Source organism: Triticum dicoccoides, chromosome 1A (genome assembly GCF_002162155.2).
Source record: "Triticum dicoccoides isolate Atlit2015 ecotype Zavitan chromosome 1A, WEW_v2.0, whole genome shotgun sequence".
NCBI lineage: Eukaryota > Viridiplantae > Streptophyta > Magnoliopsida > Poales > Poaceae > Triticum > Triticum dicoccoides.
Window position 1 is genome coordinate 596649203 of NC_041380.1, and position 19552 is coordinate 596668754.

The 19552-nt window shown below is 41.7% G+C and overlaps 2 protein-coding genes across 3 annotated transcripts; one reads left to right on the forward strand and one right to left on the reverse strand.

The window, feature by feature from the left end:
• Positions 1-3302: 3302 nt before the first annotated feature.
• LOC119294332 (probable protein phosphatase 2C 52) lies at positions 3303-9496 on the reverse strand. Its single transcript, XM_037572542.1, has 9 exons — positions 9400-9496; positions 8599-9326; positions 6414-6541; positions 6236-6334; positions 5971-6129; positions 5012-5098; positions 4759-4850; positions 4545-4619; positions 3303-3703 (listed from the first exon to the last, which is right to left on the reverse strand). The coding sequence occupies exons 2-9, from the start codon at positions 9306-9308 to the stop codon at positions 3524-3526; spliced, it is 1530 nt and encodes a 509-aa protein (XP_037428439.1). The 5' UTR covers positions 9309-9326; positions 9400-9496; the 3' UTR covers positions 3303-3523.
• Positions 9497-13704: 4208 nt separating this feature from the next.
• On the forward strand, positions 13705-19141 carry LOC119294344 (CTP synthase-like). Of its 2 annotated transcripts, XM_037572556.1 has the most exons (21): positions 13874-13991; positions 14870-14949; positions 15036-15122; positions 15561-15611; positions 15726-15843; positions 15948-16004; positions 16094-16158; positions 16303-16386; positions 16468-16518; positions 16603-16665; positions 16744-16790; positions 16876-16945; positions 17030-17092; positions 17180-17269; positions 17351-17389; positions 17459-17686; positions 17878-17963; positions 18049-18097; positions 18215-18295; positions 18378-18471; positions 18568-18770. In XM_037572556.1, exons 1-21 carry the CDS (start codon positions 13874-13876, stop codon positions 18768-18770), a joined length of 1824 nt encoding a protein of 607 aa, XP_037428453.1. The 2 variants fall into 2 exon arrangements, with proteins under 2 accessions (XP_037428448.1, XP_037428453.1); XM_037572551.1 differs by having other exon boundaries at positions 13705-13991; positions 16876-17092; positions 18568-19141.
• Positions 19142-19552: the final 411 nt, after the last annotated feature.

Here is a 19552-nt window from a genome sequence, read left to right on the forward strand (position 1 = left end):
ATTTAACGATCACACAACCATCAATGGGTAACATAGGTCTTGAACAAGAGAAATCTGGATAATACAAATAAACTTCAAAGAGTCTAGTAATATATCAATTGACTTGGTTGATAGTGTTTGAGAAAATTTTGGTTCACAAAACATGAGTTATTTACAACATCTAATACATCCATATCTTCTCTGCGGAGAGTGCAGTGCTACTTCAACATCTAAACCCAAAGATCATTGTGTGCTTGTCTTCAATTTGTACACTTTCCAAGTGGTTATCTGAATGTTAACTTCTTGTTTGGGGTGAATCATTATCTTTGTGTCAACCAGGCTCTGTCTTGTGAAAAGTATGGATTTGTTGTTTGCGGCGAATGTTGTTGTTAACCCTCACACCTATAAGATGAAACAACTTGGGGTTGGGGTTGGTACGACCCTTCGATGTTATTATGTGATTTGTAACTTCAATCATGTGTTCTCAACTGTCGAGTTATCCTACTATTCATCGAAACATGTCAAGTCGTACTAAATGGTCGTCATATATTTATACCAAACACTTTTACTTATTTGTATTCCATTATAATAAAAAATAACTTTTATTTTAAAATATAATAATCATATAATAGCAGTGGTAACATTAGAAAGTTTATTATTATACAATCAAAGTGCCTATCACTATAAGTACACAAATGCTTAAGTAAAATATTGTTTTATCATGAAAATTATCTTAAATCTTAATCATATAGTTTGGATAGAACATACGACAAAATCACATCTATGTATAAAATAATTTATTCCATTTAGGATTAACAAGACAAAGCACCCTAGGAGCTCTCTTGTTCACCCGATATTTCAAAGTGTTGGATACACCTTGGAGGGCTTAGATCAATACATGTGACACATGGCCATCTTATATGTATTACAATGTGTTCATGTATGTTGTGCCCATTTTAGTATTTGTGGGTATATTGATAGAGTTATGGTAACAAATATTTATATATTAGTATTGTGTAGCTTAGTTTTAACAAACATGGCATTCTAGAATATATGGATCTCAACAAGTGTATGTCCTCGAATCCCTTCCTCTCATTTTCGCTAGTTGGTACTACTCATATTTCATGTTCAAATATCCCCTCTTCGAGTTTTCTATTAAGTGCAACCAACTTATAAAAATTATGAGTTTATGACTTTACCTCTAACCACTAGAAACCAAACAAACCTTCATACGTCATCACCAAGGTGTTGGTTTCGATGGCCTTCTCTGTGAGCCGATCAAACACAAACTTGGGGTGGAGGAGTTGCACCTCTTCCTGCCCTGGCCAGGAACGGAGGCGCTCGCGCTGAATTAACAACTCGTAGAAGGTCCCCCTGACATGTGTGGCCGCGATGACTTTGGCGAGTGTATGCACCCACAGGCTGACGAACTTGATGATACCAGCACATAAATATGGATGGCGACGAGGATCATGGGGTTTCCTTGCAGAAAGCAGAAGAAGGTGAAACATGAAGGGAAGAGTTCAAAAAGGAGGCCAAATTCAGTACACATCCCTACTGGCCCATGCTCCCTACATGAAAAAAGCAAGAAGAGAGGGGGGGGCTCCACCCTGTCTTATAGGGGATGGGAGACTCGAACCCGGGCTGGCGACATGAACCTTTGTCCTGTATTACTACTCCACCAGAGAAGAGCCTCTCCATGCTCCCTAGAATGACCCAAGGATTCCGAGCCAGCCATACAAAAGGCCCAAACATAATCTAATAGACAAGCTTTCTTTCCCTCCTTTCATTTACCGTGCTTCGTTCTAGGTACCTAAGAAATGCCATTAGCATTACTTTAACAGCTATGGAAAAAACTTACCAACCATGGTACTAGATGCATCTACCAAACCTCCAAATTTAAAGCCCAAATACAATTCATAGCTCTCGAGAAACGAGGAGACAACAATTCAAATATGCCGTGAACAACCATATGTTTAGCATTGTTCATTGCGCCCCTTCTATCTCTTGATTTGTGGATTTAAGTTCGGAAATAAAACCTTGGGGCATGATAAAATGCATCATGTATCAATGCCATCAAAACAATCCAGTTGTTTTCCTTTTGTGAATTAAGTTATATAGTTCTATGTTTAGATAGCAAGCAAGTTTCATAAGAGGACTCGAATATTGTCGAGAGATCAAGATCCAATATGCATGGGTGGTGCGAGAAATTTCTGTCATGTGCGGCAAAAGAAGTTCCTCTGAAATTGGTGATTCAGGCTTTAACAACCGTCGGTATGAATTGTTTCAACCTCACTAAGGGTTGTGCAAGAAAATTACAAAAACTATGTCCAAGTACTAGTGGGTGGGGTCTCCGGATAGGAGGGGAATGCATTTGCTATCGTGAGATAAAATGGCCATAACAAAATTTAAAGGAGCATGGATCCGAGATCTTGAGGTTTACAATGATGCTATGCTTGCGAAACAGGCTTGGCGACTATTGGAGAACCCTGATAGTTTATGCGCCGAGTGTTGCGGTTGCGGGGAAGATACAATGCGGATGGCAACTTTTTTTCAGGCGGGCTGCCCGCAAAGTGCATCACCTACATGGCGAGCGATCATCAAAGGGAGAGAGGCTCTAAAGGAGGGACTTATTCGGCGCATTGGCGGTGGCTGAACAACTGAGGGCTGGCATGGTAGATGGATAGTTGGAACTACTTCAGTGAGGCCTATCTGTCGTTTGTCTGGCACACCAGTTCATGTGGTGGTTGATTTGATCGAAGAGGATACTCGATGCTGGTACGAGTAGAGATTAGTTGCTGGCAGCCTTGGACATTCCAGACCAAGGTAGAGTTGAGGCCAGTGTGAATGTTGAGAGGCGGGAAGCTCCTGACCCGGGATGGGTCAAAATCAATTGTGATGGAGGTATCGGATTGGTTCAAGGCTGTGCGGGGGCTGGCATGGTCGCGAGAAGCCGGTGCAAAAAGTAAGCACGTGTCAGTCTCAGATTCCTTAGCCATTGAACTGCTAGGAGATGCTTTGCTATTATTGTCGGCTATTGACAGTGGGTTTGAAGTGATCATCAAAACGGACTGTCAGCAGGTGGTGAAGCTTTGGCAATACGGGAGTGACAAGTCTCTATGATACCACATCTTCGGCTGCTCAGGGTCCTCCTCCATCTTCACGAGCCCTAATGCAGCTGCTCATGCTGCGCTGTTGTTCAAGTTCCTAGTACATGTGATTATTTTGGGACCCCTGGTCATCTGATTGTTCCTAACTCGCCTATTATTTTGAATAATAAAGTGCCTAGTGGGCAAATTCTAAAATAAATAAATAAAAACTTCTTAAGAGGAATACGCACTAGCTAGATATATTCTCGTCCATGTACCACTGTATGTAACCAGCACCACAATTTGGTTGTATACCAGTTAACACCATGTACGGAAGTCGCCATCTAGTACCAGCCGCCAATGTACATACAACTCATTCAACAGAGAAAACATCCATCCAGCTGCTGTAAATTTAAAGGCTAACAACAACATGTATAGCGGACGAATAGAAGCAATCAAATTTGATTGCCCGGGGGAGAGATGGGAGGGGAGTCACCACCGCCCGTCTTGCTGTGCTGGAACTTGACGACGACGCAGGTGATGTTGTCGCCGCTCCCACGGCCGAAAGCAGTCTCCGTCAGCTTCCGGGCTGCCGCCTCGGGGTCCTCCTCCATCTTAACGAGCGAGACGGCGTCCTGCATGGAGAAAAGGTGAACACACGATGAGGTTTTCAACAATGAAGATGTAGTACAGTACAAATCTTCAGGAGACAACTAGGATAAGTGGCAGAAAAATCTTTTAGATGCAAGTACAAGTGTAACATAGTCAGATACCAGTTGAAAAACCTTCACAAGGTTGCCCAAAAGAACTATGAGATAAATTCTGTTGGCTACTTACTGATTCTACCAGTCAAAAATCACAAATGCATTCCTTAAAAAACCAATAAAATCACAACTGCACTACTTTTTACTTGATAGGTGGCATTATGTAAAGCACAGAAACTTGCTGCAAAACGTATGTTAATAATCCTCATTCTTGTAAAGCCAGTAAAATGAAAGTTAAAAGAAGGTGCTTAATATATTAAATGCTACTCCCACTGTATCAAAATATTGAACTGCAAAAAGGTTTTATATTTTGATACAGAGGAAGTATTTGGCTTTCACAATAAAGAAAAATGTCAGCAAGCTTAAACGAATTTATGCAGCAATCAATCCAGATGTAAATGGCATATTGCTTTCTTGAATTAGGGAATTATATCTTGTGTACTCTCTCTGTAAAGTAATATAAGACTTTTTAGATCACTGAAGTGTTAAAAAAATCGGCACACTGCCATGATTTTGTGGACCACATATTACTTGCATGGCAATCATAACGAGTCCTGACTACTTGTTGTTCACAAATCACCACTCCACTATGTATGTGCCATAAATCCAACTAAGCTCATATGTCCAACTGAGTTTATTCTACTCTGGTAGACCTTGTGAACAAAGGGATACCTACACCTCTAAACAAGTAATTAAGTAGATAGTAACTAACCTCATTTGGAACCACATCCCACAGCCCATCACTAGCCAAAATCAGAAACTCCAGTTCATCATCTATTTCTTGATCCTGACAAATTAATAAAGGGTCACACAAAAAACCTTGATGACTGAGAGTTTGACATATAAGCCATGAAACAGAATATATATATATATATATATGTGTTTTTTTGCTAGAAACAAACACGAAGTATACAAGCACAAGTTACCTGAATCTCTGGTTCCGCGACAACAAATTGCTTCAACAAGCGGTTGCCAAATGCCCGAGACATTGCAAGTACACCACCAACCCTCCAAGTTCCTGAAAAGCCAATTTGCTACTATCAGATTTTCCAAGCCCCACACTCCAAGAAAATGTTATTTCTTCTGCTAAATAAATAGATAGACTACCCAAATGTTATCCAAATATAAACATATGTAGTTCAGTCAAGTTGGTGCTTCTGTGATGGATGCATGACTTACCAGCCCACATAACAATCCCACCAGCACTCTCAATTCGTTTCCTCTCATCACTTCTGTTTGGCTTGTGATCATCAGAGAGTGCAATAGCTGTGAATAAGAAAACACTATTTTACCAACAATTCAGCACGTACATACATCTGGATTGTTAACATTCACACTGTGCCAAAGAAGTAAGCATGTCCCTTGGACATCGCGACAAGTATCAAGACCTCTGATTTGCTAAGCTTAAGGAAGCTTTTGTTAGTGAAATTTGGATGAGATCAAGAAATAATTTAGCAAGTCCCAAAACACCTCTATGTGGACTAGATGTTAATCGAGTAATCTTATGCTAGGCATATTCAAGTTGGTGCATGTCCAACAACCAACTTCATCAGAAAGCCAGGTTGATAAGAAATGAGCAACAATTGTTCCAGAAAAAGAAGAGTGATCAGTGGTGGTAAGTTGACAAACATGTTTCATGCATCTAGGTTAGTGTTTTCCACTATATTGGTTGCAAATTATTAGACCCAGTACATATTGATCATCATAAATATACCAAGTAACTAATGGAAAGCTGTGATGTATGCCTTCCCAGAGTGTACGGCACCGATCTTTCCAATAATAAAAGATGATGACGACTGAACTCAGTAAAAAGAGACATGTGCTACAAATTTTCACAAAATGGAAAATGTCACTATTCTTAATTTGGTGGAAACTATTTAAAGTAATTAGCATTTCACAACAACCATTAATTTACATTCATAACAATATAAACACCAAATGATAGAGAGAGAGTCCTCCAAAACAAATACTTGATTACATCAACACCGTAACTAAACTCAACTGGTAAGAAAGTGCCCTGAACCATAAACCATCCTACTATTATTGTACAGTAACCATGCTAGGCCCTGTTGTGCATGTGCTAACAAATCTAGCTGAATCAAATACTAATCAATGAACAACACATAAGAATCAATCACCTTTGCCCGACTTTGATATTACAGCCCGAGAGTCACCTACGTTAGCCACGTAAAGATGATTTCCAAGCAGAACTGCTGTCGATGCAGTTGACCCATCATCTCTGTGAGTGTTGATTTCAGAATCCAAGAAATCTGAATCAGTTTTTTTATATGTTTCACCTGCGAGTTACCACTAATTAGATAGTCCACACATGAAATATCAAGGAAATGTTGGAAATAGCATTAACAAAATTATACGAGTTACTTTTTGAAAAGAGAATCTTACTTATTGCTAATTTTGTATCTGACATGAATTGTGGGTGTTTCATGAGGTTCTCAAACAAGTGCTCCTTCAAATACTCAGCAGCACGTGAACCCCCATGACCTGCAAGAAAACAAATGGTTTAGACATAGAACCATTGAGGAAAGATAAGAGAAGTCTACAAGAAAAAAGAATCGCCGACCATCAAATATTCCGAAGAGATTTATTTGTTTATCATCAATTTTAGATGATTTTATGTCAAAGAAGTCTTCCATGCTTGCCCTTTTTCCTCTAAAACTTGAATATCCACAACTCAAACTTCCATCATCACTGCAAATCAGTCAAAATCCAAAAATGCCTGTTGTCAAAATTTAGAAACTTATAATTGCATGTATAAGACAAGTAAAATAATTTTGCAAAAACCCTGATAGCAGATGTGTGTAGCCAAAAAGGCTGTCTAATCGAAGTACAGAACATAATCTGTATATGTTAATAGAAATTAGATGCATGTATTTGAATTAGAAGGTGTAGGTTTAACAAATATGGGTGTATGCGATCAGCAACTTGAATCAAAAAAAGGTAATTTCCTTTTTTCTCGAACTATCCAAGGAAGGAGATTGAAACAATATTCTTTAAATAGCAAGACCAGGACCAAGAAATAGAATCACTAGAAGGGAGCATGTTTAAAGAAATAAAAATTGCACAATTTTTAAGAAGATTAAGAAGACACATCAAGCCATTTGGAAAGAAAATTATCTTTAGAACCATTATTTACGATTAAACCAACGTAATCGACAAGATAATTGCAGCTGCTACAAAATGAGTTCAAGATTTATGAAGTTCTGCATTATATAAAGTACACTTATACAAGGAAATAGCAAACTATTCCAGAACCCTGAGACGCTTCATCTCTACTTTTGGGCCATGCATGATTCCAGCAACCACACTCTAAGCTGCTCATCACCAATGTGGAATGGACTGATGTCACAAGAGAGGATGCTGGGTGTAAAAATGGGAGCAAAATGTAGACAAGTCACCAACTAAATGAAGTAGATGTGATGGACTAGTCATGTTACCCTAGAAAAAGGCATATGATTGCTGATCCCACACAACAATTCCAAGCAAAGTTGGTTTGGTTGAAGAAAGTAATACTGAGTTGAGTAGTTGACCCACTTAATGATGAAAACATGCCAATATTCTATTTCTATCTAGATATTGCACGAGCATCTTTAAGACTGATGATGAAGAAATGTTGTATTAACAGCAAATGTTCCTTTTCAAGACATCATTTCCCATATGATATGTTGTTGATTTTTTTTGGAGAATAACTTGCCAAAATCGAATTGAAACATTTTAGTGAAGCTATATTATTCGTATGGCCAAAGAGTAGTTTAAAGAGTACTGTAGAATTTAGATGTATCTCAGTAGCATGTTCTATCATTCTCAGTTGAAAAGCAGCTTCTATATTATGATATTGTGCTTCCGCATATAATATCCTCCTATAATGTTTCTGTCAAAATAAAAATAACGTATTTTCCTTTTTCAGAAGATGGCATCCCTATGGAGAGCAGACCATGAAAACCAGCAAGCAACCAACTGTTAACGCCTTAACAGAAAAGATACAACATTATGCTTTGCAGCACAATTATGCCGTTCACTGCTCTTTGTCTAAAAGTGAGCATCCACTAACCTTTAGCCGCAGGATGTGTGCATACTATGCAACAGGTTCACTGGATGCTACTTCCAGTAAGAAAAATCGAACAAGAGTTTTCGAATTTATGTTGGTTCCATAAAATTGATGTCCTGGTTCATCCCAAGTCTGGAACAATACATAATTCTAAATAGGGAGAGTACTAGAATATTCTGGCCAGAAAAGGGCAGCGCGGACGTATTGCCAAGGCACACCCACTGCCTTCAGTATTGAATCTAAATTGTCGTTTACCAGTATTTAGTGAACCATGTATTTTCATTAAAGCATTTCTTTCCATTTTGCATGGGAGAGGCTAAACACCACACGTAAACTTCGGCTCTCAAAAAAATCTATGGTGATGCCAAAATTGGTAGGGCTAGTCGAGTCGTAACCAAACACACCTTCATAATCCCACAGAGTAACCACCAAGCTAACAAACTGCACACAAAACTTCTTTCAGTTATGATCCTGAATGCAGCATATTGACTCACAGAAAGCTACATTCTGCATCACACACACATGGTCATGCAATTACGTTCTAAGCTCTACCGCACCGCCTTGCATTAAATACATCAGAACACAAGCTGCACATGTAGAGCATTTGAATCAAACAGGCCAACGGTACTTCGCGCCAACAGATGCGAGCACCCACAATCGGCGAAGCAAACGAAGCCGAGGAGTGAGCCAGCATTATTACCTCTTGCAGCCGCCGCTCATGTAGCCGACCTCGTCGACCCTCTCCCTCTCCCTCTGCCGCTCCTTCTCCTTCTTCTCCTTCTCCAGGTCCTGGTCCTTGGGCACGACCAGAGCCGGCACGGCAGCGGCCACAGCAGGCCCTTGCTTCCTCCTCGCCTGCTCCGGCAGCGCCAGCACCGGCGATGACGACACCTCCTCCTCCTCCTCTTCCTCGGATGAGTGCTCCGAGTCCACCATGGCCACGGCCGCAGCCGGCGACACGTCCATGCCGGCCCCCTCCTCCACCTCCATCTCTACTGCTGCGGAGGACACCTCCATCTCCACCTCCACCTCCACGACGCCTGCTCGCACCTCCCGCTCGGGCGAGGAGGCCTCCTCCTCGACCTCCCCCTCCCCCTCCTCCAACTCCAACTCCTCCTCCAGCGGCTGGTGCGCGGGGGTGACCCCGGGCTCCGCCATCGCCTTCCCCTTGGCCCGAAACCTGCGGTACTTCACGGGGTGCCGCACGCCAAGCCGCTTGTCGCTCCCGGGCTTGGACGTCCCCGCCGCGCCCACAACCTCTTCCCGCCCCGCCCCCGCTTCCGGCGCTCTTACCACCCCCGCCTCTGCTACCGCCGACCCCGCCTCCGCAGATGCAGAAGGCGCGGGGATATCCGGCGAACTCTCCTGCTGCTGCTGCTGGTGGTCCTTCACGGCGCCATCGTGAACCATGAGCCAACCTCCAAAACCCTAGAAGCGGCACGCAGAGAGCTCAGATTCAAATCCGCATCCGACGAGCGGGCGAGCGATCTCGGGCACTCACCTTCGGGCCGGATCCGATCGGGCGGCGGGCGGTCGGTCGGGTCGGGTCGGGGCAGATCGGATCTACGGGGAGCGGCGGCGGCGGCGGCGGGGTGGGTGGGGGTGGGGCGGCGGGCGTGAGCTGGGGTGGGGGGTGATCGGAGCGGAGCGGAGTGTCGCTGCTCTCTGTGCGCGTGCGTGCGTGAGGAGGAGATGAGAGGTGAACAAAAATGGAAGAGGAGAAGCGGCGTTGCGCTACGCCCTACCCCTCCCTACGCTGATGTATTTATTTATTTATTTGTTTCCTGTATTTCTTTACGTATTTAATGTGTATTTATTTACTTGTTTTATTTTTGCCTTCCTGTGTGCGTGGTGGGCCAGGGCGGCCGGGAGCACCTGGGGCGTGGGCGACCGGCGGCGGTGTGGGGCTGGCCGGCTCTGGGTCCTGCTGTCAGTGGAGTGGAGTCGACTGGTCCCGGTGGGGACTGGGGAGTGAGGAGGAGCGTGCTGGTCATGGGTCACGGGTGAAACGTGGGCTGGTAATTCTGGATGGGCTACGTAGAAATGGTCAAATGGGCTTTGCCTACTGCGAACTGCCCATGAGCCGGCAGAATTACCAGCACACTAACATCGTACGTGGCCCATCCAGAATTTACTACCAAGCCCATGGGCCGCCAGCCCGGTCTATGCTTTTTCTTATCTATACCTCTATTCTCTATTCACTATAAAAAGATACAAATGGGATCCAATTAATCTCGCCCATCAAATCATGTCAATCCAACGACCTAAACTGCTTCAATGTCGAGCGCTCAACACGTTTAGCGTGCAGTTCATTTCATGCCAAATATAATGTTAATCACATAATAACACGCAAATAATATCCTACTTAATATCCGCATGCACTTAATATACTTCCAAATTAACGTGCATTGAACGTACACATTGACTAGTAAGAGTTTAGAAGCTCCTTTTTATCCACCATGGTTTCGAACTTCAGACTTTCTCAAAGGTTCTTTGAATATTTACTTATTGTTTTCTATATCTATTTTTCATGTTTTATTTTCTTTTTAGTTTGGGTTTTTCTTCTTTATGAGTATTTTCAAAATTAGGAATATATTTAGTATTGTGGAACATAATTTAAATTCTTGAACAATTATTTGTAATCATAAATGGTTTCTCCAAATTTGTGAAAAAATTAAACATCCCTAATGATTTTTCATGTTCATGAATATTTTAAAACTTTACAAACATTGTAATAAATACACAAATATTTAAAAAAATCATGAGCAGTTATAAAACTCATGAACATTTAATAGAATTCATGAAAGAAAAATTCATATTCATGAAGGATTTATAAAATCATGAATATGAACATGGTTTAAATTCATGAAATTTTTACAAATTTATGAACATTCTGTAAATGGAAAAAAGTAATTACTAAATGTTTTGGTGAAGTGTTTCATAGACCAACCCTAGTCTTTTCCTACGTACTTTGTCCTCACTCGTGCACATCCAGAATCAACTACTCAGTCAGTCACTCATCCTTAAATTGCTCCAACCCAAGCATGCTTAACTATGAAGTTTCTTTTGGATGGGCTTCCTGATGAAGAAAAATGCACCATGTTGATATGAGTAGTCTATCATTCATATTAAGATGGGATGCCACAGGGTCCACTTCGAATAAAATAAACTTTGAAGCTTCCCCATGCCTCTATCCATTGGGAGCTTAGTAATTACAAAACAGAACATTTTCGCAAAATCCATAGATGTTTTCTTCAAAATTGTGAACATTTCTGCAAATCCATAAATGTTTTCTTCAAAATTGTGAACATTTCAATAGAATTTTTAAATAGACGGTATGGAAAAAAATTCATGCTAATGAACATTTTTAGAATTCAGGAACATTTTTTAAATCCGCAAACATTATTTAAAATTCATGAGTATTTTTTAAAAACATGAACAACTATAAAACTCGTGAACGTTTTTTAGAAGTCCTGATTATTTTTACATATTTCTGAAGAATATATAACTAACCCTCCTTAAGTTCATGAATGTTTGTAAAAAATTGTAAAACCAAAAATATTAATGTTCTTGAATATTTAAAAGAAACTGAGAAGCATTTTAATAGAATGTTGGTTTCGATCTTGTTATGCTGGACCCATGACCTAACACTTACAGGTGGGTCCACTTTGAATAAAAAAAACTTTGGAGCTCTCCTAGCCTCTATTCATAGGGAGCTTGGTAATTGTAATTTTTTTACATTCTAGAACATATTTTTTTGACATTCTGAAACATATTTTAATTCTTGAACTTTTTTCAAAATCATAAATTGTTCTCTATTTTTTAAATTTCATAAATGTTTTGTTGAAAAGTGTGAACATTTTTAAAAAATCCATAAATATTATTCATATTCGTGATTTAAAAAAAATAAAAATTAGAAATCCATGAAGATGATTTAAAATTCATTCCGATTTTGTAAAAAAAATGTGAAAAGGATATATTACTCATGAACATTTTTTGGAATTCATGAATTTTTTAAAAATTGCAAGCATTTTTTAAATTCACGAAAATTGAAATTCTAGATTTTTTTATAGTGTTTGGTATTCAAGACCCACAACCCGGCAAGCGCTTAGAGGTGGGGTACACTTCAAATAAAAAAACTGTGATGCTCTTCTAGGCCTCTATTCCTTGGAGCTTAGTAACTATAAGGATATGCAGTCTTGTGTTAGCACGAAACCCAAATCAAGATCTAAAATTGCAATCAAGTCCATAACATCATCGTCGCCGCACATATGCGCTCTAACAACCACTAGGGATGGACCACTTGGGATGGTCGGACAACAACCCTGTTAGCTCCAACAGCAAACTGCAAAGGAGAAATGGATGGACTCCTGAGCCGTCTGCAACACTACTCCTCAAAGGCGCCAAGCCAAGAGGAGATGAGTATGTGTTAGTAGACGTGTTTGCTCTCTCGAAGCTGCCCTTCACTAGTAGAGTAATTGACAAACCGAAGAGACCGAAAATTGAATTCACTTCCATGGCTAGCGCTAAGCCATCATTCCGTGATTATATCCGACATAACACATGTTGCATTTCCTTAGTTGGATCTGCTCTCGCGTGCAGTTGTTGCTTTGAGCTATTTATTTAGTCGTCAATCGATAGTGATTCGTCATCATTCGAAGAAAATGGCAGGCGTTGTACCTCTTCCAACAACATCGGTGAGTACGGACATCTTCATAATCGCCAAATCCAAGAGTTCCACTCGATTTATACATTGTCACCCTCGCGTTGCTGGTGCAAAGAGCATAGTGGGGGACGACCTCTAGCAGCTTCTGATCCAGCCAATTCTAGCGACCAACCCTTCGACAGCCAAAATCGCAAGGAAGATCACAAGAAGAACGAGAGCAAGCTCCAGAGTCGATTTATGTAATCGCAAAAGGAAACCTCAAAACATCACAAATCCTATGGCGAACACACCCTCCTCCATCCACTGCCCCGGTCGGAGACAACTGCGAAGGAGGGAGGGAGAAGGGTGGTTGGTTTTTACAGCATTGAGCCAAACTCCTTAAGCTAAGATACACTAGAGAGGAAAGGCAAAGTGGGCAGGGGCATGTGCTCGAAAAGCTCTTTGAAACAAAGCCCTTTTGTTGCAACTTTGACTAACATCGCCTTTGCCTAAGAGAAGAGGAAACCGATGTCCATGACTTATGGGTAGGAGGACGAGAGCGAACTGGAACAAATCAATGAGCTGCGACTTTTATACTAACTTTGTAAAGTTTGGGGTGATAATGAGCCATGAATGATAAGCTAGTTAAAGATGAAATTGCAAGTCAAACATATCGATACTAATGCTTCTTCGAGTTTGTTTCGAACATCCGAAAAAACAAGCACGTTGAGCTAGATGTTTGATCCGTCATCCGAGATCTCAATTACATTTGTTTGTCATGACCGCAGTATCATAAACAACCATCCTACATGGACATGTCGCATAGGTTTTCTTTGTTTTTGTGTGTTTCTTATCTTGGTACTGCCGATTTCACGTGTATTTCATACGAAGACACGATTTGATTCGTACGAAGACATAGTTTGTTTTCCCGAGACGTGGTTTTGAAAAAAACCATAATATAAACTTTTGGTTCCTTCCAAATACTAGAATCATCATAATTTTGATGGTCCTCTGAAAAAAAGTTTCACATTCTAGGGTCAAACATAAAGTTTCACCATTCAAAAGGGGTGGAAATATAAGACCCTTTCCAGATTCGGAAGAAATAGGGAGGGGATGGAGGGGGAAAGGTTTTCGGGGGTATAAATACCGGGAGAGAAGCCCTCGTCTCGTCTCTATCCCCTGCGCCGTTCCCCTCTCCCTCTCGTGACGGCTGCGCGCTTGAACCCCCCACCCCGCACACACTCGCGCCGGACCCGACGAATCGCGGCGGCGGAGGGCGGCGGAGGAGGAGGCGGTGACGGAGGGAGAGAGAGACAGGCGGCCCGGCGAGATGAAGTACGTCCTGGTGACCGGCGGCGTGGTGAGCGGCCTCGGAAAGGGGGTGACGGCCAGCAGCATCGGCGTCGTGCTCAAGGCCTGCGGCCTCCGCATTACCTCCATCAAGATCGGTACGCGCCCCGCCCCCTCCTCGCCCCCCCGCGCCCCGCTCCGCCGAGAGAGAGACTCGATACTGGCGGCGGCGGCCGCCGCCGCCGGCCCGATACGTTTCTTTAGATTTCTTTTCCCCTCTTTTCCCGAGTTTGTTACACGGGGGTCGTCCTAGATCGAAATACCCCGATTTTCGAGGGGATTCCGCCGTCCCCGGGCAGCAATTTCAGGCGAGGCCCGTCACCCGTCCCCGTCCAGGGGGCTCCGCATTGGGGGACGCCGCTGGCGCGGCCTTGGGATTTTGAACGGTGCTGAACAGTAGCAGCGGTTTCACCCGGCACCAGCCAACCTTTTGTTTCGCATGCCCGTGATTTGTCCATGGATCATATTGATGTCAATCTGGAAAGGATCAAGAATTAGCTGGGTTTGGTCCTCAGTGCTGTTGTATCTAATCTAAATGGTACAAGGTGGCCAGGATAAGTTTAAAGAACCACCACTAGGTTTATCCCTCCATTTCTTGTTTCTGTGCTGGAGGCCTTGTGTGTTCCGGAGGGATTCTCGATGCGTTGTCGCGGCGCCACGCAGGCCCGGTTTAGATTTCTACCATTCCAGCATCCAATCATTGGCGATACACGTAGGGTACACGTTGGATAAACTCGGATTAGTTTGTTTATGCTATTCATCGTTTGATAGTTATTGGTTTCTAGTTAACTACACCCTTCTTTCTCTTGGCTCGTTGTGGCTATTTGTTTATGTTATTGCCAGGAATCATCATTTCGAGTAATTTTTGTGTTGTAGCGTTGGGGCAATGCTGGCTATTGCCTGGCCGGATGCTTTGACTGATTACTTCTGTTCTTGCAAGGTTGGCATCTTCTGATTGTATCATTCAAATGTGCAGATCCTTACCTTAACACTGATGCTGGAACCATGTCTCCTTTTGAACATGGCGAAGTGTTTGTTCTAGATGATGGTGGCGAGGTATTAGAATCTGCTATATGACTAAGTCATTGATGTTTTAATGCTCGCACAGATCTGTTCATTTGATATGGCTTAAATCATTGCAGGTGGACTTGGATCTTGGAAACTATGAGAGGTTTCTAGACATTAAGCTGACACGGGACAATAACATAACTACTGGAAAGATCTACCAGGTGTGCAACTACAACCTACCACCTCTTGCTTAATGGCAATGTCAAACTATAGCTGGGTCGGATAATGGACATGCTGAATCATTGGCTGTATTTCAACATCACTGCAATTTATTAATCTCAACAGTATGACTTGGTCATACAAGGTCATTAGCTTCTTATCCACTTTCCTTGTTACATAGCCATCAAACATAATTTAATTTAATAAAGCTTCGTACATTTTGATGTTGACATCTTGTAACAGCTTAGGATATAAAAAAACTTGTTTTCTCATCCACCTTTATATTGAATGTGCAATATAACTTATACTTAAGCATATGAGTAAGTGAGAAACTCAGAATAGTGGCATGTAAAACATGTGCATTTGTAAATATGTGTTGTAAAAGTTGCAAAATAGTCTGATCTTGCTTGTTTATTTAACTTAATATATTTTTATGGCAGTCTGTTATTAATAAAGAAAGAGAGGGAGAATACCTGGGAAAGACTGTGCAGGTGCAAGCCACTTCCTCCAGACTCATCTTTTTTTTTCTTACTTGAAATTGGCAACTAACATTGAACATTTCTTGGGAATCTAATATGATCAATCATGTTTTCCTTTTAATTAAGGTTGTCCCACACATTACAAATGCCATACAAGATTGGATTGAGCGCGTTGCAATGGTTCCTGTTGATGGCCAGGAGGGACCTGCCGATGTCTGTGTTATAGAACTGGGTGGCACTATAGGTGCAAGAGATAACTTTTAACATTTTGTTCATTTTTAAGACTCTTTCTTTGCTTACAATTCATTTTGGAGTTCTAATCTTCTGTAACTTAATGATGTGCTGCAGGGGATATTGAATCCATGCCATTTATTGAAGCTCTAGGTCAATTCTCCTATCGTGTTGGTAAGGAACTTGCATGTTACATTAAAAAGATAAACTTCTACATGGTGGTACTAATATCATTATTTCCATGTTCTTTATTTATTTGCCAGGTGCTGGTAATTTCTGTTTGGTACATGTCAGTCTGGTTCCGGTATTGAATGTTGTCGGTGAGCAGGTAAGTAAACTTCTCACTTCTCAGTCAGTTCATAATGCCAGTCTTCGCTTTGCTAGTTGTGGCTTGGTGTTGTGACTAAGGCACTAAGCATAACTAACATCATATTTAATATACTATGTTACGTATGGCTTGTTGTTATTGTAGAAAACTAAGCCAACTCAACACAGTGTACGTGGTCTGAGAGGACTTGGTCTCACGCCAAATATGTTAGCTTGTCGCAGTACTAAGGTTAGTCAACGGACCTGTCCAACTTACCATGTGTTCTGACCCGTATTGATTTATTAACTTCGCATGCTTTATTGGTGACAGGAGCTAGAGGAAAATGTGAAAGAAAAACTCTCCCAGTTTTGTCATGTGCCGGTATTGAAATTGTCCTTTTCTACAACGGATAATGTATATGTGCAGCTGATCGCTCTTGTTGATAATGAATTCTTTTGGTTGCAGGCCGCTAATATTTTCACCCTATATGATGTTTCGAACATTTGGCACATTCCTTTGCTGTTACGGGTATAGCACATCTCATTATTTATGTATAAATGTATGTTTTCCCCATGCACTATATGATATTTTCATTTTCCATTTCAGGACCAGAAAGCACACAATGCTATCCTTAAAGTTCTGAATCTTGAAAGGTTTGTTTTCATGTACCTTATTGTGATTTTCTTCCAAAGATGGCATGCTGACATGGTATCTGAATCCTCTTTCCCATGTTTGCAGTGTTGCCCAGGAGCCGAAGTTGGATGAATGGGTGGCAAGGGCCACTTTATATGACACCCTACAGGATGAAGTTGGTTTCTGTTTGACCTTTGCAATTGTTTTATCTGTCTGGAAACCTTTACTTAGGGCCGCTTGTACTGTACTGTTGTTTCAGGTGAGGATTGCCATGGTTGGAAAGTACACTGGTCTGTCTGATTCGTACCTTTCTGTGTTAAAGGTGAGATGATCATTGTGGTCATTGGTTCAGTCTTGTTGTTAAATCTGTTTATTGTTGTCCAACATTTTTTTCTGCATTCTTTTGTAGGCACTTTTGCATGCTTCTGTCTCTTGCCACAAAAAACTTGTTGTAGATTGGGTTGCTTCCACTGATCTTGAGGATTCAACTGCTTCTGAGGTTTGAACTACACATAGTATGCAGTTACTTTAGTCTTTTCTTTACTGCATTTCCTCACCTGTCCGTGGTTAAATTTTATAGGCGCCTGATGCTTACAAAGCAGCATGGACTTTATTGAAGGTAGGAGTTTATGCCCTTAAATACTGTCAAATTTACAATTTGTACCTGTCTGACAAATTTTCATCCCAGGGCGCTGATGGCGTTTTAGTGCCCGGTGGCTTTGGAGACAGAGGTGTTAAAGGGAAAATGATGGCTGCTAAGTATGCCCGTGAAAACAATGTCCCCTATCTTGGCATATGCCTTGGCATGCAGCTTGCTGTTGTAGAGTTTGCACGCCATGTTATGAAATTCCCTGATGCGGACAGCACAGAATTTAATCCCAATACGAAGACCCCATGTGTTATTTTTATGCCAGAGGTAATCTTCAAGCACACACACACAACACACAACCTCCACCCATAACTTCAACAACTTGCAGGGGAAATTATTTATCTGCAGACCTGTGGCATTTTTTCTGTATACAACGTATTGCATTTAGTTTTATTTTGAAACTGGAAACCGCCTTGAGCTCACATATGGTTCCTTACAATTTAATAATATTTTTTTAGGGTTCAAAAACACATATGGGTGGGACCATGCGCCTTGGATCAAGGAGAACATTTTTCAAGGTTACTGACTGCAAATCTGCCAAGCTGTGAGTGCAGTGCATGTTCTCTGTTATAGTTGTCTGGGTTGACACTACTCCTTGCCCACTCATGAGTTTTGTTTTGATCACTCAGCTATGGTGATGTCAACTATGTAGATGAGAGGCATCGGCACAGATATGAGGTCTGTAATAATCTTTGCTCAGTCATATCGATGTCTAAATGCTTTGGATGCGTTTAACATGGTCTTTGTTCCCTTTTTGACCACTTCATTGTTTTGTTTTAAAATGGGTGTCTGCAGGTAAATCCTGATATGGTGCCAGCATTTGAAAATGCTGGACTTCAGTTTGTTGGCAAGGACGAGACTGGACAGAGAATGGAGGTATGTATAATAACAGAACCAAGAATCTTACTTGTGCTTCACCATGCTAGTTGATTCACCATTATAACTACCATTTTTCTAGATCATTGAAATACCTGATCACCGGTTCTTTGTCGGCGTCCAATTCCATCCGGAGTTCAAGTCAACGCCTTCAAAACCTTCACCTCCATTTGTCGGTAAGCTACTCGACACTTACTGGAAACTATCTCGGTCCGGTGGGGAAGCTACAGCAAACACTGACAATCTGCTCAAACATCCACACATGCCTGCAGGACTAATCGCTGCAGCATGCGGACAACTGGACCAGGTGCTGCAGGACAGCTGCAATGGCCATGTGGTTGCGGCTAAACACAAGCTCGGCGACAGCTTCTCGACACCCCTAGTACACCAGAACGGGCACGCGCAGAAGCAAGCCAATGGTGGTGTAGCAAATGGAACCTGCCATGCCAACGGCAATGGCAGTACCCATGGTTAGCGCGCCGCGGGTTTCGCCAAGGGGATCATCTCGCCTGTCTTCTGTGGTCCTCATCGTCCCGTCGACTGCGACAACGGCTGAGCAACTTATCAGCAGGGCCGGCGGCCCTACAAGAAGGGCGACGGTCAGAGCCTAGGAAAAAAAAATAGAGGACTAGCATTTTATACATGAGCACCTTTGTATAGTATTAGGTTCTGTGCTGATATGCAGCCGAATGTTTTTGATCCTTGCGTGTGGACTAAATAATAAGCTAGACATCTTAGAAGGTTTTAGTTGTCGAGACAGAGCCCGGGTGGTTGGGTGTGTACTTTGATTTCCTTTAAGAAACTTATGGTTACTGTTTCTTCCCAGTTAATTCCAGTTTCTTTCTCTGTTTGTAGTTTGTAGAGCTAACTAAGATAAGCTTCTGTGCATTCAAATTAAAAGTATTTGGGTCAGTCACATGGCAGTACAGCACTTTTGTTGATTGGAATGCTTTAACCATATTTATGTTGATCAGATTATGTCGTTTCAATATAACGGTTTTACATGAAAAGAACATCCAAGCCAAAATATTCTTATAATAGCATAATTCACTCGAGCATTATTAATCTATGAGCATGTTTGGTTAATATCCACACATCGCCAAACTTTGCTGCCAATGTGGCAGTGGCTTGTGGTTTGTTTGTTTCACTGTCATAGTTGTGCCCTGCCACACTTTTTTAGCAGCATGCCCTACATTTCATAACCCGATATCTTAGATTCTTGTGAATCAAAGAGGAAGAGTTTTCTCAATATTTTTA